Source organism: Pituophis catenifer, unplaced genomic scaffold (assembly GCF_029215685.1).
Source record: "Pituophis catenifer annectens isolate HBS135680 unplaced genomic scaffold, rPitCat1.0.hap2 SCAF_3, whole genome shotgun sequence".
Taxonomy (NCBI): domain Eukaryota; kingdom Metazoa; phylum Chordata; class Lepidosauria; order Squamata; family Colubridae; genus Pituophis; species Pituophis catenifer.
The window spans coordinates 102,897,753-102,923,717 of NW_027256883.1; the positions used below are offsets into that span (position 1 = coordinate 102,897,753).

At 40.8% G+C, this 25,965-nt stretch overlaps 1 protein-coding gene across 3 annotated transcripts in view; it reads right to left on the reverse strand.

Annotated features, from left to right (window-relative positions):
* Positions 1–25,965, reverse strand: part of LOC139314897 (calcium load-activated calcium channel) — a 188,552-nt gene that overhangs the window by 118,395 nt on the left and 44,192 nt on the right. For all 3 annotated transcript variants that reach the window (XM_070940873.1, XM_070940876.1, XM_070940877.1), the window contains exons 3-6: positions 19,717–19,776; positions 18,716–18,762; positions 16,004–16,071; positions 30–174 (exon numbers count right to left, since the gene is read on the reverse strand). In XM_070940873.1, coding sequence (XP_070796974.1) covers positions 30–174; positions 16,004–16,071; positions 18,716–18,762; positions 19,717–19,776 — 320 coding nt within the window. The remainder of the gene's footprint in view (positions 1–29; positions 175–16,003; positions 16,072–18,715; positions 18,763–19,716; positions 19,777–25,965) is intronic.

Sequence of the window (25,965 nt, forward strand, 5' to 3'; positions counted from 1 at the left end):
ACAGAAGTAAAACTCAAAGCAGACCTTACCTGCCGAATAGACATGGTGCAGAGAATATAGAGAAAGATGAAGGAACAATCTGTGCAATCTTCACCCAGAAGATTACGATGAGACAAGCCCTGAATGTAAGAAAGTGGTATGAATGGGAGCTTTGCAACCACTCTTCCATCAAATCTGCAAAAAGAATTTGGTTTATATTATTTGCAGAGTAATTTCAATACAGAGGTAAACAATATTTTGTTTATAAGCAACATTTTGCCCCACATTAACAAAATAACATTACGTTTAGGGCAAAACATAAAATTACAAGTACAGAAAAAGGAGTGACATTCCCATCTCCATAGACTTAGTTTATAAATGGATATTTTAATAAATTAAACAGGAAAATAATCCTTGAAATGAGCTTTAGTAGCTGTTCTTTTACTTCTCCACATAATCACCACCACTTACTACAAACCTTTTCCCACAAGGGGCAAGATTTTTAAAGCTGTGAAATAATTCTACAATTCCATCTTTTCAACAAGATCCTGACAATCTTTTCTACTCTTTGAATCAGGTTTCCCATAATGATATCCTTTCATGGTCATATGGTGCCATTTCTGAACTGTAAAGTCGATGAGGTAAATTAGTTAGATTCAACTTTGCCATAAATTGAGTGCCTTGTATGGTATGAGGTATAGCAATACTTCCTTCTTGTGCTTCTGACCTCTGCTTAATCATCTTTTTAAAAATCATTTTTAACCATTCTGGGCAAAATAAACAAACAAACAGAAAAAAAGATAGAGAAATGTGAAGGAACAGAATCAGGTGGCTGAACAAAGGATTTACAAATAAGTTAAAATTATAATTTTAGAAAATAAACAAAAAAATGTGGGTTAGACAGCATCACTACCAGATAGATTTGTAATTGGCTAATGTATCGCATTCACCGGGTAGTACTTAATAAAACTGCATCGGCATGGAGGGAAGTATGCAGCGTGGTTCCCAAGGCTCTGTTTTAGGGCCAGTAGTTTTCAATATCTTCATCAATAATTTAGATGATGAGATAGATCAGCGGTTCTCAACCTGGGGGGAGAACCCCAGGGGGTCAAACGGCCATTTCACAGGGGTCACCAAAGCCCTCTCTCGGCCCCCCCCACGCCTTCACTCACCCTCACCCTCTGCCTCTGTTGGATCGCCCGGTCGCTGTTCGCTTACCCCGCCCACTCCCAATCTATTGCTGCCTCCGGAGTCCCAGCTGATGGCTAGAGGGAAAATAATCTTTAAATTCTTGCCGCGGGGCTTCAAAGAGCTAGCTGCAAAGAGGTAAATTCCTGGAGCAAGTTTTTTTCCCCCTAGCTATGCTGAAAAGAGAAAGTGAAAGCAGGGTCTTAGCTGCAACATGACAAAATGAGGCAGAGAGATTTCTTTTTCTTTTTCCTCACCAAAAAAGGTAGGTACAAAACTGCAAACAATGGGAAATTTAGGGCAAGAGGAGGTTCAAGATTTTAAAATACAAAAGAAAAAAAGCTCTATTTAACTAGGGAATTGTAATAATTGAGATACTATTAATTGTATATTGTGTTGAAAGCAGAAACGGTTAAGTTGTGGTTTGGAGGAATATATGGGGAAAATTATTTGGTTTATTATTATTGGTAAATATAATTAATTGATTTGTAAGAAATTGGATTGCATGGAAATAATTGGAATATTCATGTTCATATTGATTAATATACAAAAAAAGATAGTTATATAACTAATTGATTTATATTAAAATGTTGAATTTGTATTAAACAACTGTATTACATAATTAACCAATGTAAGGATGGATATGAAAATAGATGACAATGCGAAGGGGTATAATATAGAATAGAAGGGAAAAATTGAATTTGATTAGATTAGAGATGAGGATGAAGGGTAATATTGGTTTTTTTAAAAAATAGATGAGGAATAAATATGGTAAAAAGGAAATATAGAAACTGTAAATTTAATTGAAATGACTAAATACTGTGTTGGAAGAAATATCCTTCTGGGTTCTGCTCCAAGTGGGGAAAAAGACACTGGAAACATGGAGACTGCTTGGAAAGATGGTTTAATGGTGGACAGGATCACATGGCTTGATGGGGCCCATTGTGTTAGTTTCTGTTGCTATTGTGTTGCAAATGTCCTTTGACAAAGGATTGACTTTCTGCCTCTGGCCCATTAACAAAGGGTGGGGGGCAGGAAGGTGGGAGCTGCTTTGTCTGTAAAATATGCTTCTCCATTTCTCATCCAGGGAAATATAATATTCTGCCTTTTTAATATTTCCCAAAATATTTCATTCTTCTAGGAAAGGGGTGGGTGCTAACCTCCTACAACTGTTTAAATTTGTGGACCGGCCAAATACTCTGTTCAAAGAAAATACGTTGTATGTTTGTATGTGTGTTTCTAATTATTGCTATTTATTGCTATTTGTTCTCTTTTATTCTTTAAAGTTTAACAATTCATTCTTTATCTTAATATCTTTATATTTGTTTGGGGTTGGCTTTCTTCCCTTTCATCTTTTTTATTGTACAGCAATCTTTCTCCTCACACCTACCACCTCTCTCTTTTCTTTCCTTCTTACTTTCTCTTTCCCCCTCTTCTTCTTCTCCCTACTTCCTCTTCCTTTCTCCTTCTCCTCCTCTCTTCCTCCCTCTCTTACCCTCGCTCCTACTCTAATTTCCCTTCCCTTCCTTCATCCCTCTCTATTGCTGTATCCTTTTATGCATATGGACTACTCAGAGGGCTGAAAAAGTTATTTTTGACTGATCCTCGCACTTTTGACCAGTCCTCGAACTTACGACTATCGTCACAATTTATGTTTTTGCCCTATCTTGTCACCATGGTGAAGAGAAGCAGTTGTGAAATGAGTGACACGGTTGTTAAAAATGGTACCATGGGCATAAATGATGACCAGTCATAACTGCGAAGACCGGTCAAAAGTGTGAGGACCTGTCAGAAATCACATTTTTCAGCCCTCTGGGTAGTCCTTTTGTGCACAGGGACTACTCAGAGGGCTGAAAAAGTTATTTTTGACTGGTCCTCGCACTTTTGACCAGTCCTCGAATTTACGACTGTCCTCTACATTTTAGGTTTTTTGCCCTATCTTATCACCATGTTGAAGAGAAGCAGTTGTGAAATGAGTGACATGGTTCCACATTTAGGCAAGAAAAACAAAATGCACAGGTATAGTATATGTGGTACCTCACTCAATAGTAGTAACTGTGAGAGGGATTTTGGAGTCCTAGTGGACAATCATTTAAATACGAGCCAGCAGTGTGCTGCAGCTGCCAAAACAGCCAACACAGTTCTAGGCTGCATAAACAGAGGAATAGAATCAAGATCATATGAAGTGTTAATACCACTTTATAATGCCTTGGCAAGGCCACACTTGGAATACTGCATCCACTTTTGATCACCACAATGTAAAAAAGATGTTGAGGCTCCAGAAAGAATACAGAGAAGAGCAACAAAGATGATTAGTGTACTGGAGGCTAAATCATATAAAGAATGGTTGCAGGAATTGGGTATGTCTAGTCTAGTGAAAAGAACATGAGAAGAAAAAGAAGAACAGCCTCCACCTGCTGCTTGGAGGGCCAGCCTGGTGGTCACAGCACTTGGACTCAATTGTGCTGTGCGGGCTGCACAACCCAAGAGTGCACCGGCCATGCAGCCACCCACCCACCTCTTCCCACCATCTGTCTTTGCTTGCCCGTAGCCGTGACAGGACAGGCAGCTGCGTGGCCCATCTGGCGGGCCGGATCACATGCTTTTTCCACATGCCTCTGCCTCCACCTGCTGCTTGGAGGGCCGGCCTTGCAGTCACAGTGCTCAGACTCACCTGCTGCCAGAAGCTTTTGGCCTCTGCATGCTCGCCACCTCCTGTGCTGGCCTCACCCCCCACCTTCCCAAGGGCTGACGATCTTAACTGGGGCTTATTTTTTTGGGTAGGGCTCATATTATGAGCATCCTGAAAAATCACGCTAGGGCTTGTTTTCTGGTTGGGTCTTATTTTGGGGAAAACACGGTATATACTTTCAATTCAATGGAAAAACTTACCAACAAATTTAAAGTGCACCTAAGGGATCATCACTTTCAGGACTCAGCGGACGTTTTAATGCAATATCTAGAAGTGATAGCACTTCCATAAATACCACCCAAAATATGGATCAGATATATAGATGACACCTTCACTATAAAAAAGAGCTAATTAGAAAACATACACAAAACCATCAACATTTTCAAAGGAATCCAATTGACCAGGAAAAAAGAAAACAACATCTCACTATCCTTCCTGGACATCCTGATCATCAGAGATTACGATGGCAAACTAGAAACAAAAGTGTGTACTGAAAAACCACACTGCCAATCAAGGGTTCCACTATTAAAGCTATAACCCAACCTTCCACAAGAGAACCATGTAAGAACTGAATTTAGATGAGCAGAAACACAGTGCAGCAACCCTGAACAGCAGAAAAAGTAAACAGAGAATCTGTACAATATCAACAAAATAGTAACTTGGGGGTCCTCTTGGACTCGCACTCCTGTCGAACAGCAAGTAGCAGCCATGGCAATGAGGGTCTTTGCCTAACTTCGTGTTGTGTGCTGGTTACGTCTTTTCCTGGACAGGGAGGCCCTCTGAGACTCATGCTGTCTCAGAACTGCCATCCTTCATTCCAGCCCTGCTTCCTTAGATGCCACGCTGTCATAAATTACAGGGGGAGGAAGCTGGGGGAACAGGGAAACAGACACTAAGCTTAGAACCATCCTGAGACATCAGTTCATCATCTCAAGGCTTGGGAAATGAATGAAACACTTAAGAACTAGCCCGCCTTTGCAAGGACAGTTACCAAAACAACTTATTTGAATGTGACTGACAAATGGAAGATAGCAAGGGGATGGAATGAGAAATGGAAAATTAGCTGGGAAGTTTTAATGCAAAACTTCTCAGTGGCTTTGATTTATTGCAACCACTTGGCTTTTAGTAAAAGTATTCTTTTTGCTATAAATGGATTCAAGTCTTGTTTTTCTAGAAGACAAAGCTGGGGAGGGACTGACATTAAGCCAGAACTGCTATTTCAGTCCACCCAGAGGAATCAACTACCGGGGGAACTGCAAACATGTTTATTCCCGAAGAGGAACAAGAGGAGATGGAGACTTGGAAGGAAGCAGCCTCCAGGCCAACAAGCAGACTGGGAAGTAGAGGAGAGAATCCCGAGATGGAAGAAGAAACTGAGAACCCAGGGAAGCAAAAGAGAGCCTGGGGGGCTTAACTCAGAACTCAATTTAAGACTTCAGGAGAGAACCCGATGCCTCCACCTGTGCTGCCCAAGAGGTGGCAAGCACCCTCTCCAGATGGGGCCAGACAGCAAAGGAGACAATGACCCATTAGTAAGTGGCTCTGTGATACTGATGGTAGCCCAAGTAGAATTACTGGTGACTTCCTCAGGGCGCAAGGCACAACGACACCTCTGCTGGACTCTGGGTGTACCAGATGCGTAGTTAGTCCCAGTGTAGTGGAGAAACTTGGGATGCAGCTCAGGCAGCTAAAGAACCCTGTAGCATTCTCACAACTAGATGGTACCCTAGCGGGGGGAGCCCTTGCAACTTTCATAATGGAACCAGTGCAGATGAAAATGAGGAGACCTAGGTGCTGGGTCTCACTTGGCTACAAAAGTGGAATACTTCTATTAACTGAAAGAAAAAAAAATTAAGTATCTACCGGAAAAACCCAGAGGAGAGTGAATGCGGAACCAGACCACCGCCTGCCATTTGTTAAGAAAGTGAAAGGAGAGGGATGGCATCAGCCAGTGAACCTGAGGAAGTAGCTAACATTATTCTAAAAAAAAATACTGGGGGCTATAGGAGGTTTTTAGTGAGTGAAAAACTTTCCCACTGTCCCACAGATTGCGCCATTAAAATACTGCCCGGACCCAAATTGCCAAAACCTAAACTTTACTCCATGACACCAGGAGAACTAGAGGAACTCAGAGCCTTAATTGACAAAAATCTTACCTGGGGGTTCATCTAATGGTGAAATCCCACAGGGCAACCTACATATTATTCAGAGAGAAGAATAATGGCTCTCTTAAGATTATGCATGGATTACCATGGGTTAAATGCCATTGGTGTTGAAAAAGTGTAGCCCTTGCCACTTGCCACTGATGAAAGACATGTTGAGCCATTTGGCAAGGGAAATTTTTTCACTAAGTTGGACTTGCTTATTATCGGGTGTGAATCAGGGAGGGAGATGAAAAATGCTTTCAACTATCCGCTGGGCTGCTTCCAATTCCGAGTCCTCCTGTTTGGCTTACAAGAAGCACCTGCTTATGCAGGTGCTTCTTGTAACTTTAATGCAAGTTGCAAGATTATGCAAAGTTAATGCATTATGCAAAGTTAATGCATAACAGCACAATTGTATGAGAAGCTCTCAAAATGCTCACAAAACCAGACTACTTAGGATACCACATTTCTCACAAAGGGGTAGAGATGGACCCAGAAAAAGTTCGGGCTGTGCTTGAATGGGAAACTCTTCACATGAGGAAGCAGCTGCAGTTTTCTTGTCTTCACAAACTTTTACCAGCAATTTATTCTGATGTTCACGCAAGTTGCCCTGCCAATCACCAACTTGCTTTAGACCAAGGAGGGGGGGAGGGACAACCCTGACCAAACCAACCATTAAAAAGGTCCATGGAGTGCCAGATGGCAAATTCAAACAACTGTTCACTACTGAGCCCGTCCTCAAGCACTTTGATCTGAATGAGCACTTTGTCATCCAGGTAGATGCCAGCAATATTGTGGTAGGTACCTTGTCCTTCAAAAGAATTTGTAAAGCTCCCACAACTACTGTCAGCCTCCACTCTTTCAATGCTTGCTTGTCGGCTGCCATGGTAACGGGGGGAGGGAGAGTTAGGAAGTTGTTAGAGTGGGAAGCGTGCTGGAGGATGGGAGGAAATGAGAAACGAAAGCGAATCTTAGCTGCAGTCCTGTGCCTTTGAAGCTGCTATCACGTCAAAGGTCCTGACATTCCAGATTGATGACACTGACAGATGTGTGATTCCATCTGACCCCTGGAGGACCTTTGGATTGGATGATTTACGCTGGACAGTTGGGAGGGGATGCTTTCTATATGTGATTTTCGCGCCTATTGCCTCAGATCTTGCTTTCCTTGGCTGCATTTAGTTCAATTTTAGTAAAAGTACCTTGAAAATGGAGTCGGGGGCACGCCTGACATTAAGCAAGATTTCACTTTTACAGCCATCCCAGATAACTACTGAGGGGGCTGAAACCAAACGATGTCTGATCAAGACAGTGATCAGGACCAGATGGGAGCTGCTGGCTCTACAATTTCTTCCCTCCACCCGGGGGGGGGGGAATTAAGAATGGATGGCAAAATTACGACTGGAAGAGGAATCAGAGCGAGCCAGATGGTCAACTGGAGTGGGGAGGCTACCGGACTGGGGAAGGACCCCCCCAAGGAGTAATAAGTGCCAGACCCCGAAAGGGAGAATCGGCATGGATGCAAGAGCAGAAAGAAAGCCTCATGGTCACCCAGGCTATGCAACTTCTCAGAGATGCCGACGACAGCTGCCGGGCCAGGGAAAGGTATGTTTACCCAACTGGAAAGGGAGGAGACTACCCCGGGGAAGACCCAGAGATGGCTGCTTGTGGGGGAGAAGAAGAGCAAGCTGGGGAAGGAACGTCTCAAGCCTCTGAATCTCAGGCGAGAGATGCGGCAGTCCAGGGGGCCCCAGCATTGCAGGCTCCATCCCAGAGGCGAAGAAAGCCAAAAATTCCCCCTCACCAGACAAGTTCGGAGGAGAACCGAAAACCTTGGGATTTTTTTTAATCCAAGTGTGGAACCACATGTAGGACTGGAGGGAGGACTATCTGTCGGATGCAGCACGAGTGAGGTGCGTTACAAATGCCCTAGAGGGAGTGGCAGCCGAATGGATGGTGGGCCTTCACCATAACTCCCACATGCTGAGAAATTACAACCTCTTTATGGGAGCCCTCAGAACGTGCTTTGAGGACCCCCTAGCCGAGCGGAAGGTGAGAATCAGAATGAAGGGCATTCACCAGGGCCAAAGATCAGTGGCAGAGTACAGTCAAGAGTTCTGCGAATTGGCCCTTTTCATGAGAGGGTGGTCAGAGGTGGCCCTATTAGAAAACTATAAAGATGGATTGAATGAGGACATTTACAAAGATTGCAGAGCACGGGGGGTCCCCGAAGATCTGCAGAGCTGGTATGTAGTAGCAGCAGATGTAGAGATCGACCTGGGATCAGTCATCCTCCTCTTTCCGTAAAGGGGCACCAAAGACAACAGTGGGGAAGACAGAGCCCAAACCCAAGCCAAAATCCTTCGCGTGTTTCAAAGGTGGAAAGGAAGGACACCGAGCGGCTGAGTGTTTCTCCAAACCAGCGCCAAAATCAACCGGCCCTGGAGGGAAGAAGGCTGACAAAGCGCCCGCAAAAGCCCGCGAGCCCGCCCTGAAAGGAGAAGTCGTTGAGTTCGCTCCCCGAAAGCAGGGTGAGTTGGGAACTCCAACCATAGCGGACGACAGCGAGACTGACACCAAGTCCAACAACGACCTGGTGAGCCACAATGGGGGCCCCATGATCATCCCTGTAGAATTAAGGTTGCCATCCACTGGGGCTCACGGGCAGATGCCAGCCCTCCTAGACTCTGGATGCACTAGGTGCATAATCAGCCCAAAAGTGGTGGAAAAGATGGGCCTAAGACTAAAAACATTGAGAAGGCCTATCACTTTCTGTCAGCTAGACGGATCAGTGGCAGGAGGGGGCCCAGCCAGTTTTGTGACTGAACCCATCGAGATGCGGTTGGGGGATCATCTAGAGACTCTTAGTTTCATTGTGGCCCCTAGCATGGAGCGGCCCCTCATACTTGGATTACCTTGGCTCCGTAAATGGAACTCGCGCGTTAATTGGAGGACATGAGTTTTGCGCATTCGCTCCAAGAAACCAGGAAAAGACAGGAAAGAACCCCTTTTGGAGGATGGAGGGGAATACAAGGAGGCGGAAACAGCAATAGACCACATAGAGGGGGAGGAGAAGATTCCAAAGGAATATTGGGACCTCCGGGAGATTTTCAGCGAAAAGGCCTCAGATATGTTACCTCCCCATAGACCAACGGACTGTACCATTGAAATACTTCCTGGAGTGAAGCTCGCTAAGCCGAAAATTTACCCCATGACCCCTTGGGAGCTGGGGGAACTACGGAACTTTATTGACAAAAACCTAGAACGGGGTTTTATCCAACCAGCCAGGCTGAGGATGGCAGCACCAGTAATGTTCCGGGAGAAGAAAGATGGATCCTTTCGCCTAGATGTCGACTACAAAAATTTGAACACCATTTGCATAGAAAATGTCTACCCCCTGCCGCTTATGAAGGACATGCTGGCCCACCTAGGCAAGGGGAAAATCTTCACCAAGCTTGACTTACGAGAGGCTTACTACAGAGTTTGAATTAAGGAAGGGGATGAGTGGAAAATGGCTTTTAACTGCCCGCTGGGATGTTTCCAGTTAAGGGTGCTCCCTTTCAGACTACAAGGAGCCCCTGCTGTGTTCATGCAATTAATCAACGAAGTACTGCATGAACAAGGGGTGCTGGTCTACTTGGATGACATTCTTATCTACACCGAGAACATGGACTACCATGTAAAGTTGGTGAGGACTGTCCTGAAAAAACTCAGTGCTGCTGAACTATATGCCAAACTCTCAAAGTGCGAATTCCACCAAGACAAAATTGACTATCTTGGATACCGCCTCTCACATGAGGGAATAGAGATGGATTCGGAAAAGGTCCGGGTGGTGTTGGAATGGGCCCCACCACGCACCCGCACACAACTACAGAGCTTCCTGGGATTTGCTAACTTCTATAGACAGTTTATCCCCTCATTCGCCAAAATTGCTCAAGACAAAAGGAGAAGTAAAACCAAAGCCCTCCCGACCCCTCGAATGGACTATGGACTGTCAGGCAGCATTTGAGAAACTAAAATGCTTGTTTGCTGCTGAACCAGTCCTTAAACATCCCGACATGGAAAAAACGTTTGTTGTACAGGCTGATGCCAGTGATGTAGCTGTAGGGAAAGTACTTCTGCAAATGAATGCAGATGGAAAGCTGCAACCCAGTGCTTATGCTTCCCGTAAACTAACGGAGACCGAGAGGAAATGGGCCATATGGGAGAAGGAGGCTTTCACAGTGCGTTGGACACTGTTAACATGGAGGCAATTTCTTGAAGGGGCTAAGCACCCTTTTAAGGTGTGGACTGACCACAAGAACTTGGAAGCTTTGAAAACGCCACATAAACTATCCCCAAAGCAAGTCTATTGGGCTCAGCATTTCAAACGTTTTAAATTGAGGACCCAGTTTGTGGGGGCAATAAGCTGACTTTTTTTTTTTAATTTGATTTATATGCCGCCCTTCTCCGGAGACCCAGGGTGGCTTACAGTGTGTTAAGCAATAGCCTTCATACTTTTGTATATTTTATACAAAGTCAGCTTATTGCCCCCACAAACTGGGTCCTCAATTTACCTACCTTAGAAAGGATGGAAAGCTGAGTCAACCTTGAGCCTGGCAAGATTCGAACTTACTTTAATTGCAGACAGCTGGTGTTAAATTACAGTGCCTTGTCTGCAGAGCTATCCAGGCTCCCTGGATAGCTCTATATTTTTGTATAAATATACAAAAGTATGAAGGCTATTGCTTAACCCATTGTAAGCCGCCCTGAGTCTCCGGAGAAGGGCGGCATATAAATCAAATTAAAAAAAAAAAAATTCCCTGCGCTATCTTCCTGGAGGGAAGAACTTTATGGCAGATGCACTTTCCAGATTGCTGCAATACAACAGTGCTAGAGAGGAAGTGATTCGGCCAATCATCCCCTCAACTCAGCTGGTGGCACCAGTAACTACTCAAGCGCAGGCTAAGGCAGATCCAGCTTTATCGGGCGACTTGTCTCAGTGAATACAAGTTCTAAAGACCGACGAGTGGTTTCAAGCCCACTCAAATGAGTGTATACTGCGCAATGGTCTGGCTTGGGTGGGAGCCAAGTTTTATGTTCCCGCCAGTCTGAGAACAACGATCTTACAGCACGCTCATCATGCCAAAGTTGCTGGGCATTTCAGATTTGTCAAAACTCTACATTTAGTCAAACGACAGTTCTGGTGGTCCGCACTCAAGAAAGACATAGAGGCATACGTAGCTCGCTGCCCCATGTGTGCCTCGGCCAAGAGACCTCCGGGGAAGCCGCCTGGATTGCTTCAGAGCGTTGCCAGGCCAGATGCCCCTTGGAGACAGATCTCCATGGATTTTATTGTGGAATTGCCCGAAAGTGGGGGGAGCACAGTTATTTGGGTGGTCGCTGATTTGTTTTCCAAACAAGTGCATTTTATCTCATGTCCCAAGATTCCTTCCACTAAAACACTTGCGAAAATGTTTGTCCAACATGTGTACAGGTTACACGGTGTCCCAAAGCGTATAATCTCTGATAGGGGTGTCCAATTTACCTCCCATTTCTGGAAAGAGTTCCTAGTGTTAATAGGCTCCGCCTAGGGATTAAACTCCGCCCACCATCCTCGGACAAATGGGGCTTCTGAAAGAACCAATTCCGTACTGAAACAGTATTTGAGGTGTTATGTCAATTATCAGCAAGATAACTGGGCAGAGTTATTGCCATTCACAGAGGTGGCCTATAATAACTCCATACATAGCAGCACTAGGTTCACCCCTTTCAAGGTGGCCTCTGGCCAAGACTTTGTGCCAATTCCAGAACACCCCTCTCTGATTGATTGGATCGAACAGCTATGAGACATATGGGCAGTAACTTGTAAGGCACTCGATGAAGCGCATCGAGCACATAAGGCCCAGGCCGATAAAAAAAGGGGTCAGGCACAAGATTATAAAGTTGGTGACATGGTTTACCTTTCCACCAAATACTTGCAAACTACCCAAAAATCGAAAAAGCTTGGACCCAAATATGTGGGCCCTTTCCCGATAGTTTGGGTCATTAACCCAGTCACGGTTCAATTGGAGTTACCAAAAAATTTACAATGAATTCATCCGGTATTCCATGTCAGTTTGCTAAAACCGGAACATTCATCCCCTTTGCGTCCAGACCAAGAACCTCCTCCTGTCCCCATTCTGATTGAAGGAGAACAGCACTTTTTTTTATATTAAAAAGTTTTTATTTTATTAACGAACAAACATACAATTCTTAATCAATCATACAGTGTATCATCTGAGTACATCTTTTGTATCTTCTTGTTATTCCGACAGTATCATATCTTAATTTTATCATTTCATTTATTCCCCCCAAATTTCTTGCTTTTCTATTAATACATTTATCTATCTTTTTATTTTAGTAAAAAAAAAATTCAAAAACAATTTTATCCTCAACCATCCTTCAATCCCCCCTCCCCACCCCCACCCCCGACTTCCCAGAGCAAAAACAGGGTATAACATTTAACAAACATAAGCTAAAATAAACTAACTTATTTATATTATTTTATTATTTTATATTTTATTATATTTTATTATATTTTATTATATTTTATTATATTTTATTTTATTATATTTTATTATTTTATTTTATTTTATTTTATTATTTTATTTTATTTTATTTTATTATTTTATTATTTTATTATTTTATTATTTTATTATTTTATTATTTTATTTTATTTTATTTTATTTTATTTTATTTTATTTTATTTTATTTTATTTATTTATTTTATTTCTATACCGCCCTTCTCCTGCGGGACTCAGGGCGGTATACAGCCAGGATAAAACATAGCATATAAAATTTAAAAACATTTTAAAAAACAATTAAATAATTTTTGGCCCAAATTTAAAACTACCCAATTAAAACCGAATTCGATTAATTTACTACAAGATTCAAAACTCCCTCACACTCTTTAACTTCCCTTTTAAAGATTATTCATCAACCTTCCTTTTATAAATTCTCTTATCACATTTCACATTTGTTACTAAGATCCTTTCCATACTTTCTTATCAATAAGACATTTTACAAAATACAAGTTTCAACACATTTTTTTTTAAAAAAAACTATCCATTAAGTTTTAAGTTAACCATTTTAATACTTTAATAAATTTTAAAAAGCTATCCAATTTTAATTAAGCCTTTTTACTTCAATGAAACAGTAAACTTTTCAGATTTATTACTAAAATCCTCCTCAAAAGAAATTAATCTTCTCTTATCACATTTCACAATTGTTGCTAGGATCCTTTCCCTACCTTCTTATCAATAAGACATTCTTCAAAATATAAGTTTCAAAACTTTTTTTTTTAAAAAACTATCCATTAACTTTTAAGTTAACCATTTTAATACTTCAATAAGTTTAAAAAAGCTATCCAATTCTAATTAAGCCTTTTTACTTCAATAAAACAATAATTATTACTAAAATCCTCCTCAAAAGAAATTAATCTTCCATTTTTCCTATATTTTTTCCAGTCCTTCTTCTTCAGTAATACTTTCTTCTTCAGCATTGCTCGTCCCCCTGCTTTTATTTTCGGAAATTTTTGAATTTTGATTTGAGGTTGATGTATCTTGAAAACTCATTCTCTTCTTGGACTTATTTCCTCTGGTTTGAAACCCCCATTTTGATTCTTCCTGCTTATATAATCAATCAGTTCATTCCTCTGTCTGTAAGACTAGGAATTGTCACGATAAAATTTTTCGGTTTGCAGTAAAGAGTCTACTTGTGGTTTTTCAATTAGTTACGTGGAAGCCTCTGCCAAAACCTCTGTTTCCACTGTACCAACTTCCATCTCAATCCTGACAGCCGCTTTTTTATCCTCCAGTCACATTATTCTGGTTAGTTTCATCATCTTTTCCAGCCAGCAAATAATTGTTATTCTCCAAGTTGTTTTTGAAAAATTCTATCAATTGATTCCAAGAAAGCAGAAGTAAAAGAATTTAAAAGTTCTTGAAAAACCTTTACAGTCACAACTTGTGAGTTTGCTGACTCACCAGACAATGATCCTCCAGCCCTAATGTCAGCCATATTTCAATCTTCATTTTATATTTATTCAGCTATCAGGTCAATAAGTCCAGCTATTTTCTGCACAATTTAGAAATGTAAATTAGGTGAAGTCAATACCATAGTATTTTCCATCCCGCTTCCACTTTAAATCTTTTTCTTGATGTATAATCCAGTAGCTTTAACAATGTTACAACGTTAACAATCACTTTCACTAGTAAGTTTGGATTTCATGCCCTCAGGCGCCATTTTTTTTCTTTTTTAAACGGAGTTAAAGATCAGTATTTGCGTTTTTTGTTCTCCTGATTTGCTCTGCCAGTATCCAAAGTCCAAATTTCTTATAATCCTTAAAATTGTGTTGCTGGTATGGTCGCGACGCCTCGGTCTGCATAAAGCAGACTCATCCCGGATCCGGAGCAACTGAAGGGCTTTCAGGGAGCTCTCACCCTGCAAACCCCAGGCTTAAAAAGAAAAACCTGGGGGTCTAGGGGAGCTCTACCCAGACCCTTCTGCTCTTGTCTCTCCCTTTTTCCCTGGGGGGGGGAGTTTTGAGCCGCTAGACAGCTGATTTTCGCTGTTCTAGCGGCAAACGGAATCACGGGGCTGGAGCTCCTAAAGGAGCGTCCATCGGCAATCACGGAGCCACAGGAAGTCTAGGAGAACAGCACTTTGAGGTCAAGGAAATCTTGGATTCCAGGAAGCATCGTGGTATTTGGTGGCCTGGAAACATTTCCCATTGTCAAAGGCTGAATGGGTAAGTAAAAAGGATGTTCGAGCGCCGAAGAAAGTACAAATGTTTCATACCAAATATCCTGATAAACCCTAATCTTTACTCCGTGTACATATTGTATATTGATCTCCCTTTTATCTTTTCCAGGAATAATGTCTTTTTTGAAGGGGGCCCGAATATCAGCCTCCGCTCTTTCAATGCTTGCTTGTCGGCTGCCATGGTAACGGGGGGAGGGGGGAGTTAGGAAGTTGCTAGAGTGGGAAGCGTGCTGGAGGATGGGAGGAAATGAGAAACGAAAGCAAATCTTAGCTGCAGTCCTGTGCCTTTGAAGCTGCTATCGAGTCAACGGTCCTGACATTCCAGTTTGATGACACTGACAGACGTGTGATTCCACCTGACCTCTGGAGGACCTTTGGATTGGATGATTTACGCTGGACAGTTGGGAGGGGATGCTTTCTATATGTGATTTTCACGCCTACTGCCTCAGATCTTTCTTTCCTTGGCTGCATTCAGTTCAATTTTAGTAAAAGTACCTTTATCTATGAAAATGGAGTTGGGGTCATTCTTTCCTGAAATCTGAAAGGAGGCATGCCTGACAACTACGTGCCTACACCTCTAGAAAAATCTCCGAAGCCAAGTACAGGTGGGCAGTCTGGGAAAATGAAGCCTATGCAGTGCAATGGGTGAGCCTCAGTTGGAGACATTTTGTTATGACCCAGGGTTGGCACACAAGCAACATATGCTAGGTGAAAGCTTGTCAGCCTTTATTCAACCACCATCCCGCAAAATCCTCACAATCCAGCAATTCCCAGTCCATTCTTCAAAGTTTCTGCCCACAGGGCACACCTACAATCCAAGAGCAGGCTCAAACTCACACGCCTGCAGACGCTTCATGCAAGTTCCTGGCAGTTGGAAGTCCACCAACATCAAGGCAAAAAATCAAACCTCAGTCAACAACAGCAAGGATTCTTGCTTTTGGCCCTCAATAGACATATAGACATTAATGATATGTATATACTGTGCAAAAGATATAATCAAGCCAAAAGGGGAACAAAAAGACCAAAACTTCCAAGACCACCCCCACCAACACTGACAGGGCAAGCCACTAGAATATAAAATGAAAGCAAATCCAATTTCCTATTAGCACTGATGTTAACTAATGAAATGTCTGCAAGAAAGCAACTAAGCTCAGAAAGTACCAAGAATCCCTCATTTTTAAAGTAATTTTAAGTAAAAACAGTACCAATAATCACCTACATGGAATTAAACATTCCCATCAGAGCAGTGAAACAGAAACCAATGGCAAACATGGACTTCATGCGAACCTGCAATAAAAAAAGTGAAAACATTACTATTTGATAAATAAGAATCCAAAGTACGAAAGAGAGGCTGAGGGAAGAAAGGGATTTACAAAGCAATCTGGTAGGCCTCACCTCTTAGCCTTCTGGAGGGTCATTAAAACCTGGCTTTTCACTAGGCAGTGTGATAAAAGTAGTAGAGTGTGCAGATAAATGTTAGGGCACCCTGAAAAGTTAATTGAGGAGTTGGTTTTTTAAAGGTGGGGGGGGGGGAGTGTATGGTTTTTATAGTTTTACTGTTGTAAGCCTCCCAGAGTTGTTTTAAGATGGGTAGCCATACAAATCTTTTAAAATAAACATAAATACCACAGTTAATGTTAAAATTACCTGGCACCAAAGAATATATCATAGCAACCATATATCTGTGTATTTTATGCTCATTCAGGTAATTTAGTCTCAAGTCATTTATGGCTTTTAAAGTCAATCCCACTGCATTAAATCAGGTCATGAAACAATCTGCCATCATACAATCATATCATCCAATCCCAGACAATTGTCTTGCTGCCCTATTTTGTCTAATTAAGTTTCTCTTCTATTTAAAAAGTAATAATCTAAAGAAGGATTATACTGTCTAGATAGTACAGTATTGAGGGTAGGTTGTTTTTCAACTAATACTATAATAATGATCTATCCAGGATACTTAAAAATTTTGGAACTGAGCACAGGATTGTTTCCAGTCCTGGCTTGGGAACTGGCCAGGGTGGATAAAAATCAATGATTTTTTTAAAAAAATCAAAAAAATCAGATTTTTTTATTTAAATAGGATTTTATTTAAATCGGATTTTTTTGATTTTTATCGAATTTATTTTAATAAAAAACTTTTGGGGTAAAAATCTATTGTAAGATAGTTTTCTATTTAAGATACATAAATAATTTAGTTTATTCAGCATGAAATGGAGCTTAGTTATGTAGCATGAGGCTGTATATTCTGCAACACTGGGACTATCGGTGAGTCAACAGTGGGTCAAAGGAGTAGCAGAGATGACAGTTGCTCTTTAAAAATTATGATTTAAATTGAGTTGATTTAAATCAAGCCTTTTTACTAGTGATTTAAATCATGATTTAAATTGTGATTTAAATCAACTCGATTTAAATCAAATCCACCCTGGAACTGGCAATATCAAAGGCTTTGTGAACCTCAAATGTTTACTGGCTTCCAGTTTTTAAAAAGAATAGATTAAAAGTCAGAAAAGTCAGAATACTTAAATCTCATTAGGAATGTGTTTCCAAATAAAATCTGATGATTCCACCTGGAGAGATTTGGATATTTGAGTTAAGCTGAACCACAAAAGCAGAAAGTCCAGTATAACAGATTTGGAGTGGCTACTGTATTTAGAACATCAAGTGCAATTCTTTGTTCAGTGTAGGATCCAAAGTAAAACACTCCAGAAAGAGTAGCCTTTCCTTGAGGATATCTAGTGAAGGGGAGTCCACCAGCACTCTAACTAACTGCCCAACGTTTTTGGGATCTGTTTTCTAACAGTCATTCCAAATCTGAATTTTTGTAACTTAAATCTGTTTTGCCCCTTTGGAATAAGGAAGAATAAGTCCTGACCTCCTTTTAACAGTTTGACCAATGGACCAAGTACCCATGGAGGCGCAGGTTCTCTTCACCAGATAAACACAGACAGCACAGGTTTCTTGGGATGCTTTAATTCAGAACCTTGGCTTCCTATGCTCAACAGATCGGGGTATTCCATGATCTCATTGGCTCTTTCTAACTCTGATTCTAAAATGATGCCCAATTTCTGCAGTGGATTCTGACAAATTCCCTCAATCATTCATGGATTATTTCTCTTCCATTCCAAAAAACTATATCCAGTCTTTATATTTTTATTGTAGATTGTGCATATCTCTAATATCTGCTTCTTGGTCTTAGTATGTGAATTAATATTCATCATTACTAAATCCTGTCGAGTATTTTACGACCATACAAATAAGATTGAAACACAAAGAAATAGCTTAATCCGGTTACTTCGCATCTCTTGTGGTAAATGCAGCTATTATTTTTATTCAAAAACTGCTCAATTTGAAAATCAACTTTTGACTTTGCGATTTGAGGAGTAGATTGAATTTGAGTAAAGAAATACTGTAGCTTTATAAATATAAAGTTATTTACATTTGACAATTTATTATGTGTTGGATTAAAATTAAGAGAAAAATGTATTAAGAATTTTGGTTTTTTAGAATGTTGATTTCAATTTTGTAAAGTTATATAGGTTGTTAAAAAGGTGCACTGAAAAAACCTGAAAGTACTCAATACTCTATCAAGATATGAAGTGTTCCTACAGAAGTTATGAAGAGACAAAAAACTCTTGTAATTAAATTTCTGGTACCCCCTATGGTCCAAGAATGATTACAAAGAACAACTTGACCAAATGGACAAGCACCAGACTTTGCTGAATGATTATATGAGCTATAATATAACCCAGCAAACAAGCTAATTAAACTAAAGTAACCCAGCAATTTTCCCCTCTTGTATAAGTAATCCCAGATTACTCAGAAAGCTGAAGTAATCTGGGATTATTTATACAAGACGGAAGAAGTCTTGTACAGGTAGTCCTTGATTTACAACCACATTCATAATTCTATTGAACAGGATCAGCCTCACCATTGACAGATCTCTATTGTTGTTCTTCAGTTTCTCTTCTTGCCTCTCTGAAAAGCATTAAAAATGTTAGATCAATTTACAAAATCAGAAACTTACTTCCAATGAGCCAAGTATCATCTAAAACACTTTATGATAAAACAGAGGCATATTGGGAAGTCTGAAGATTCAGATCAACTACCCATGTCCTAAAAGTGCAATCTAATGGAGTCCTTTTTTTCAAAACTTTGTAGGCACTGATAAACACTGTGTTGTAAGAAAACTTCCAACTGGAAATGGAAGGTCACTACTATTTTTCATGTTTAAATTGAACTCCATGACTAAATTCCAGAATCAAGAACAATATCACTGCTTATTCAGTTTTAAAACAGGGTAAAGCATAAACCAAAAACATGGATAGGCAGCTCATGGGCTGTATGCATCTCCTGGTACCATTCTGTTTAGATACCACTTACTGCCCATTCCTGATATCCTGCCAATTGGTAGTTTGGCAAGCTGTAATCAGCCAAACAATTGCAAACCGCGTGTCTTCCACTGAGGATCTGTATACTGCATTAACCAGAAAATGGGCTGAGGAAATATCTACACACTCCTCACATCCTGGACATGAACTGTTTCAACTTCTTTTTTCAGGACGCTGTTATAGAACATTACATGCCAAAACAACCAGACATAAAGATAGTTTCTCCCCCTCCTCCATGTTATCACTCTGCTGAACACTTAATTCTCACAGCACTGGGTTTTTTTTCATCTTCTCAATTTTCCTACTATCTTCTCCTATTGGTTTCTTATGATTTGTTGTTTGTAACTTATGATTAATGATTATATCTATGATTATGACCTGTGACTTATTACTTGCTGTTATATGTATACTGTGAGCTTATGCACCAGAGACAAATTCCTTGTGTGTTCGATTACACTTGGTCAATAAAGAATACCCTACCCTACTCTACTCTACTCTACTCTACTCTGCAGCACACCCAAACTTCAGCACTTGGCATTACCTATTTTCTTTTTCTGTTGTCGGCCTGCTGATTCTGTTATTGTTTCCTTCTTTTTTTCCACTGTAGGAATTAGACAATACAACCAGTTATTTTCATAAACAATTCCTCCTTAGAAAACCACATTTCTTCTCATTACTTTGCACCCACACCAAAAATCTAAAGATATTATGAGTAGTTTATGGACATATATAAGTGGAAATATGTGAATAAATGTGTGTCTCATCTACTATGCAATTCATAGAAGGTAGCAGAAAGACCAATTTCTCCCAGCCAGAAAAGTTTCCCAGTTTTCTAATCCCAGCAGAAAATGAAAGACTGAAAAAAATAAAATACTAAGGGAATGCTTGTTTTGCCAAAATTAGTTTATCTTGCAATGAATTATAACTTGCAGGCATAGTCATTGTCAGCTTTGGAAGCCATATTAGGCCAGAAGCTACAATGCTGCTACCTTCTCATGTGTGGGAAAGTAGGAGGGGGATTTAGGAGAGGGGATTAGTAGACATAATAGCATTCTTCCTGTCGGTCAAGGTCAGGGTGATCCAGCATTTGGAGGAGGAGTGGTCAGGGGGCTGGATCAGGATGGAACGGATGTTGATTGGAGCATGTGACCGACTGGGTGGAAAAGGGGATGGTTTTGGGAGCTCTGACTTACTGAAAGAAAACCCGGGCTTTTCAGATTCGGTTTTCCCCAGATGTGCCAGTTTGCCTATTCTAGTAAAGAGAACTTTGGAAAATGCTTGCTCCCTTGTCTTTACTTGGAGTTGGGGTTTTTTCTGGAACGCTGACATTTGGTATTACTGAGGGAAGGAGATGAAACTTGCTCAGAATATTCTCTTCTGTTGGAAGCTTGCTTGTTTTCAGGGAAATAAATGTGCTGGTACAGAATCAGGTCTCCTGTGTATTTTATGGGTTATTTTTTTAAGAACATCCCATATTTACTTTTTGAAAGAATTACGTATTTGCACTTACAGTTGCCATTTCTATGTGGATTAAGTCTGTTCAATTTAATGTGATACAAAATTGTGAGAAAGAAGAAACTTTACTGATTTGGGAGAAAACTAATTAATCTGCCAATTGTTTTTAATATGACTGCAGGTTTCATAAATAGTTGCAGGCATTGTTGTGTGTGTGTATGTGTATGCATGTGTGTGTGTATATATATATATATGTGTATACACACACACACACACACATATACACATACATACATACGTATATAAACAGATTTACTTTTTTAAATTCAATTTTAAAACCAAAAGATGTCTCCAAGAAAAAAGACAGAGAAATTATCAGGAGATATGGAAGGAAGCCATTTATGGATGAAAACATATTAAAAATGCAAGAGCATATCCAAAATATTGGATGGAAATCAAGATCGATTCACTCGCAAGGGAACTCCTGGAAGAAAGTAAAGGTCCGAAAAATGACATGAAACAGGTGAAAGCCAGAGTAGACTATATGGAGCATGGATTGGAGAAGACAAATGTCTTATGTGAAGCTGAACTGGATAGGATAACAACTCTGGAAGCTCAAATTAAAGAATTTCAATTAAGATTTCGTGGAATATCTGAACAACTAAGAGAAGATATCAGATCAAATATGGTGAAGGCCTTGGCCCAGTTAATTAATAAAGAGGAAAAGGAAATAGAATTTGATCTGGATAAGACATATAGAATAAACTCCCAATTTGCCACCACGAGAAAACAAACAAGGGATATTCTAATTCACTTTGCAAGAAAAATAACAAGGGATCAGGTTCTGGATTGCCATTTTAAGTACAGGCTGAAAATGGAAAATATAGATATTATTGTTCTGAAGGAAATTCCAGTCAGAATTTTGAGAATTACTGATATCCTGAAGTAGAGAAAAAAATCATTCCGTTTGGATAAATTGGAAGGGGTGATAGTTACTTACCATGAGTAAAGATTTAGGCTGAATTCCATAGAGAAAGCATTTTTGAGAAGATATGAATTAATTCTAGATCCATGTGGAGAAATCGGTATAGAAAAGAAGTTAGTGGTCAAGCAAGACCCAAAAGGTGGCATTGAAGAAGATGTGGTAGAGAGAAGAAGAAAGAAAGAAGATGTAGCCAAGATAGTTGTACAGGAATCTATTACAGTGCTTACAGATGGAGATTAAGTCTATCATATGGAATATTAATGGAGCAAATGCCTCATCTAAAGGTAAACAAATATTTCACTATTTGAGGAAACTTATTCTGGATATAATCTGTCTTCAAGTAACACATATTAAGAAACAAGACAAGAAATATTTGATAAATAAACGATTAGGAGAATAATTTGTATCAGCCGGTGTAAAAAAGATTAATGGACTTGTTTTATATATAAAACCCCAATTCAAATCTAAGCTACTTATAGCAGATGAACATGGTAGATTTGTAGCAGTGGAAATAGAACTTAATGGGATAAAATCAATACTGGTGGGCGTATAAAAGCCAAATGATGATAGAAGCAAATTTTTTGATAATTTAACAGATCAGTTACTGCCTTTCTCATATGGCAACTGGCTGATGTTGGGATGTTGGAGGATTGGAATGGAATGACTACACCAGCTTTGGATAGAACATCCATCAAAGGGGTTAAACCTTCACAGGGTAAATTATCTAAGACTTTCTTTGAGATGACGGATAATCTAGTATTAATAGATTCATGGAGATATAAAAATGGAGATGCCAAAGAATATACCTTCTTCTCTGAAAGACAAAAATCTTTTTCAAGGATTGGCATGATACGGATATCTAAAAATCTCACAAATAAAATTCTGAGTGGACACTCTGGCTAAATCTTTCTCTGACCATAATCCTGTGCTTTTAGTTTTAAGAGGAAAGAGCTCGAGTTTCAGATGGAGATTAAATGAAACTATTCTACAAAAGGAAAGGATTGTAAAAGACTATAAGTATAAGTATAATTTTATTTCTATACCGCCCTTCTCCTGAAGGACTCAGGGCGGTGTACAGCCTATTTAAAAACACAAGACAAACATCAATTAAAAATTTAAAATTATTAAATAAATTCGGCTCAATTTAAAACCCCAGCAATTTAAAATACCCCTATTTAAAATTATTATGTTGATAGCCCGGCCTGGCGGAACAACAGGGTCTTCAGTGCACAGCAAAATACCCGGAGGTCGGAGATCTTACGTATTTCCAGGGGCAGTTCATTCCACAGGGCTGGGGCTCCCACAGAGAAGGCCCTCCCCCTGGGTGTCACCAGCCAACATAACTTGGCCGATGGCATCCTGAGGAGACCCTCTCTGTGGGAGCGAACTGGCCAGTGGGAGGCTATTGGTGGCAGAAGTTGGTCTTGAAGGTACCCGAGTCCTATGCCATGGAGCGCTTTAAAGGTGGTGACCAACACCTTGAATCGCACCCAGAAGACCACTGGGAGCCAGTGCAGCTCGCGCAGGAGGGGTGTCACGTGGGCACAACAAGTATAAAAAGAAATTGCAAGAATATTTTGAGAATAATTTGGGAAAAGGGAGAAGGTTAACGACAGTATGGGATGCAAGTAAAGCAGTCATGAGGGGCTATTTTATACAGTGCAATCGCTTAGAAAAGAAAAATTTCCAGGAAAAGATACAAAGGATATTGGACGAAATTAGACAGAAAAAAATTCAGTTGCAAAAGACACCGATAGATCCTAAAATTTTTACACCATATTAAATTGTTACAGCAACAATTATCTATGTTAACTATACAGGAAATAGAAACAAAATTGAACTATGCAAAACAAAGACATTTTGAATTTGCAAATAAACCAGGCAGATAGTTAGCATATAAATTAAGACAATAATTGGAAAAATTTGTGAAGGCAATAATATAACAACAGACAATGAACTCATTAAAAAGTCCTTTCATAATTTTTACTCAAATTTGTATAAAAGACAGGAGAGTGATATGTTAAAAATAACCTTTTAAAACTTTTTAAGAGAACAGTTACCTAAACTATCACAAACCCAGAGACAGTTTATGAATGATCCAATAACTGCTTTTGAGATATCAGAAGCTATTAAAAAAATGAGGCCAGGAAAAGCCCCAGGCCCAGATGGTCTCACAAGCTAATACTATGTTTCAAGGATGAACCTCTTCAACCACTAAAGGTCACAATGAATGATATACTACAGTGTGGAAATATATCGCTGACATGAAAAGAAGCCAATATTGTGTTGCTCCCAAAGGAGGATCAAGATGTTACAAAGACAGACTTCCGGTGGCACCTCAGGCGCTGGCAGACGTTCCTTTCAGATCGTCAGCCCCACAATCTCGTAAAAACCGCCAAGATAGCGCAAATCAGCTGTCTAGCGGTTTAGAAACCTTCCCCTCAGGAGGGGAAGGTGAACAGCGGACAAAGATAGAGCTCCCCAAAAGCCCTAGGAATAATTCTGGAGCTTGAAGGGTGAGAGCTCCCTGGTAGCCCAACAGAGCTCTGGATCCGGGACTTTTCTGCTTCCAAGCAGAACAAGACGCTGCAACCATCCCTGCAATCAACATTCAGTTTTAAATTAATCCCAAAGCAGGCAGAACAAAAACAGGAGTCCTAGTAACTGTGAGTACTGAACTTTAACTCTGTATCCATATTTCTTCCTTCTAAGATCATTTTAAAAAAAGGAAAGGAAAAATGGCGCCTGAACTGTAACAGGGTGTGGAAAAGTGAAAGTTATAGTGAAAGTGATTGTTAACATCATTAGCGCTTTTAAGGCTGTTCAAGATTATTGGATTCTATATTAAAGAAAGAAAGATTTAAAGTGGAAAGATTACAGTATGGACTTTAAATAAATTACAATATTTACAAAAGATTTAAAAACAATTGGACTTATTGATTTGGTTGCTGCAAGAAGTATAAATTGAAAGTTAAAAATGGCTTCTAAGCAAACAAAACCCGGCTCTTTTAAAAGTGCTGGAGGATCACCAGCACAACCATCTAAACTACAATCTTTGTCTACTCCAAATCTACAAATATTGACTTTGGAAGCTCTACAAGAGTCTTTACAGGAGGCCTTTAAGCAGCAAACCTCTGTTTTAGAGGGAAAAATTAAGGGAGTGTCTGATGAGATGGCTGAAATTAAGGAGGTTATCCAAATTCAGAATAAGGAAATGGGGTGTTGGTCCTACCTGAGACGCTCCTTCTCATTGTTTGGAGACAGCAGCCAGTGTGGGTAGCACTCGCCCAATCAGCTGAAGGACTGAGTCAGCCAATAACGTTAAAGCCCGCCCTTGTTGCTGGGCAGGTCCAGCTTTTGGCAAAGGACTATAATGGCAGACTCGGTGTGTGGGTAGGCAGAAAGGAAAGACTCAAGAAGGAAGGCAACAACAGGACCAGACAGGCAAAGGGAGGGTCTGGCTGCTGTCTCCACACAACGAGAAGGAGCGTCTCAGGTAGGACCAACGCCCCTTCTCCATTGTTGGTGGAGACAGCAGCCGGTGTGGAACATACCCCAGTTCACTGTCCCAAAGTCTGGGAGGGGCCAGGCTGGTCCGAAACAACTTCACTGGCCACAACCCGCTGTAACACCTGACGACCAAACGCGGCTTCAGCCGAAGCAAACTTGTCCAGTTTATAGTGCCGTATGAATGGTGCAGGCGAGGTCCAGGTAGCCACTCTGCAAATCTCCAACAACGGAGCTTGAGTAGCCCAGGCCGCCGACGTGGCCGCGCTGCGTGTGGAATGAGCCATCACCCGGGAAGGTCATGGCAGAGAACGGAAGTCATAAGCTGAAGCGATGGTCTGTCGAATCCAGCGGCCAACAGTAGAAGACAACACCTTGAGACCCAATGAGACGGGAAGGAAGGAGACATATAATGTTTCCGGCCAACGGATATCCGCCGTCCGCTTGATGTAAATCCGTAACGCTCGCCTGATGTCCAGAGTGTGCCAATGACGCTCACGAGGATGAGATGGGCACGGACAGAAATTTGGTAGAATAAGTTCCTGTGAACGATGAAAGACAGAGTTGACCTTCGGCACGAAGGTAGGGTCCAAGCGGAGGACAACACGGTCTGGGTGAAACATGCAGAGATCGGCTCGGATGGACAAGGCCGCCACCTCTGAAATGCGGCGAGCCGAGGTCACAGCCACCAAAAAGGCGACTTTACAAGACAGCAACCGGAGAGAGGTCGTCCTCAGCGGTTCATACGGAGGGCCCATGAGGGATTCGAGAACCAACAGAAGGTCCCAAGTAGGGTAACAATGCAGGGCCAGAGGTGACAGGTTCGTGGCGCCCCGCAGAAAC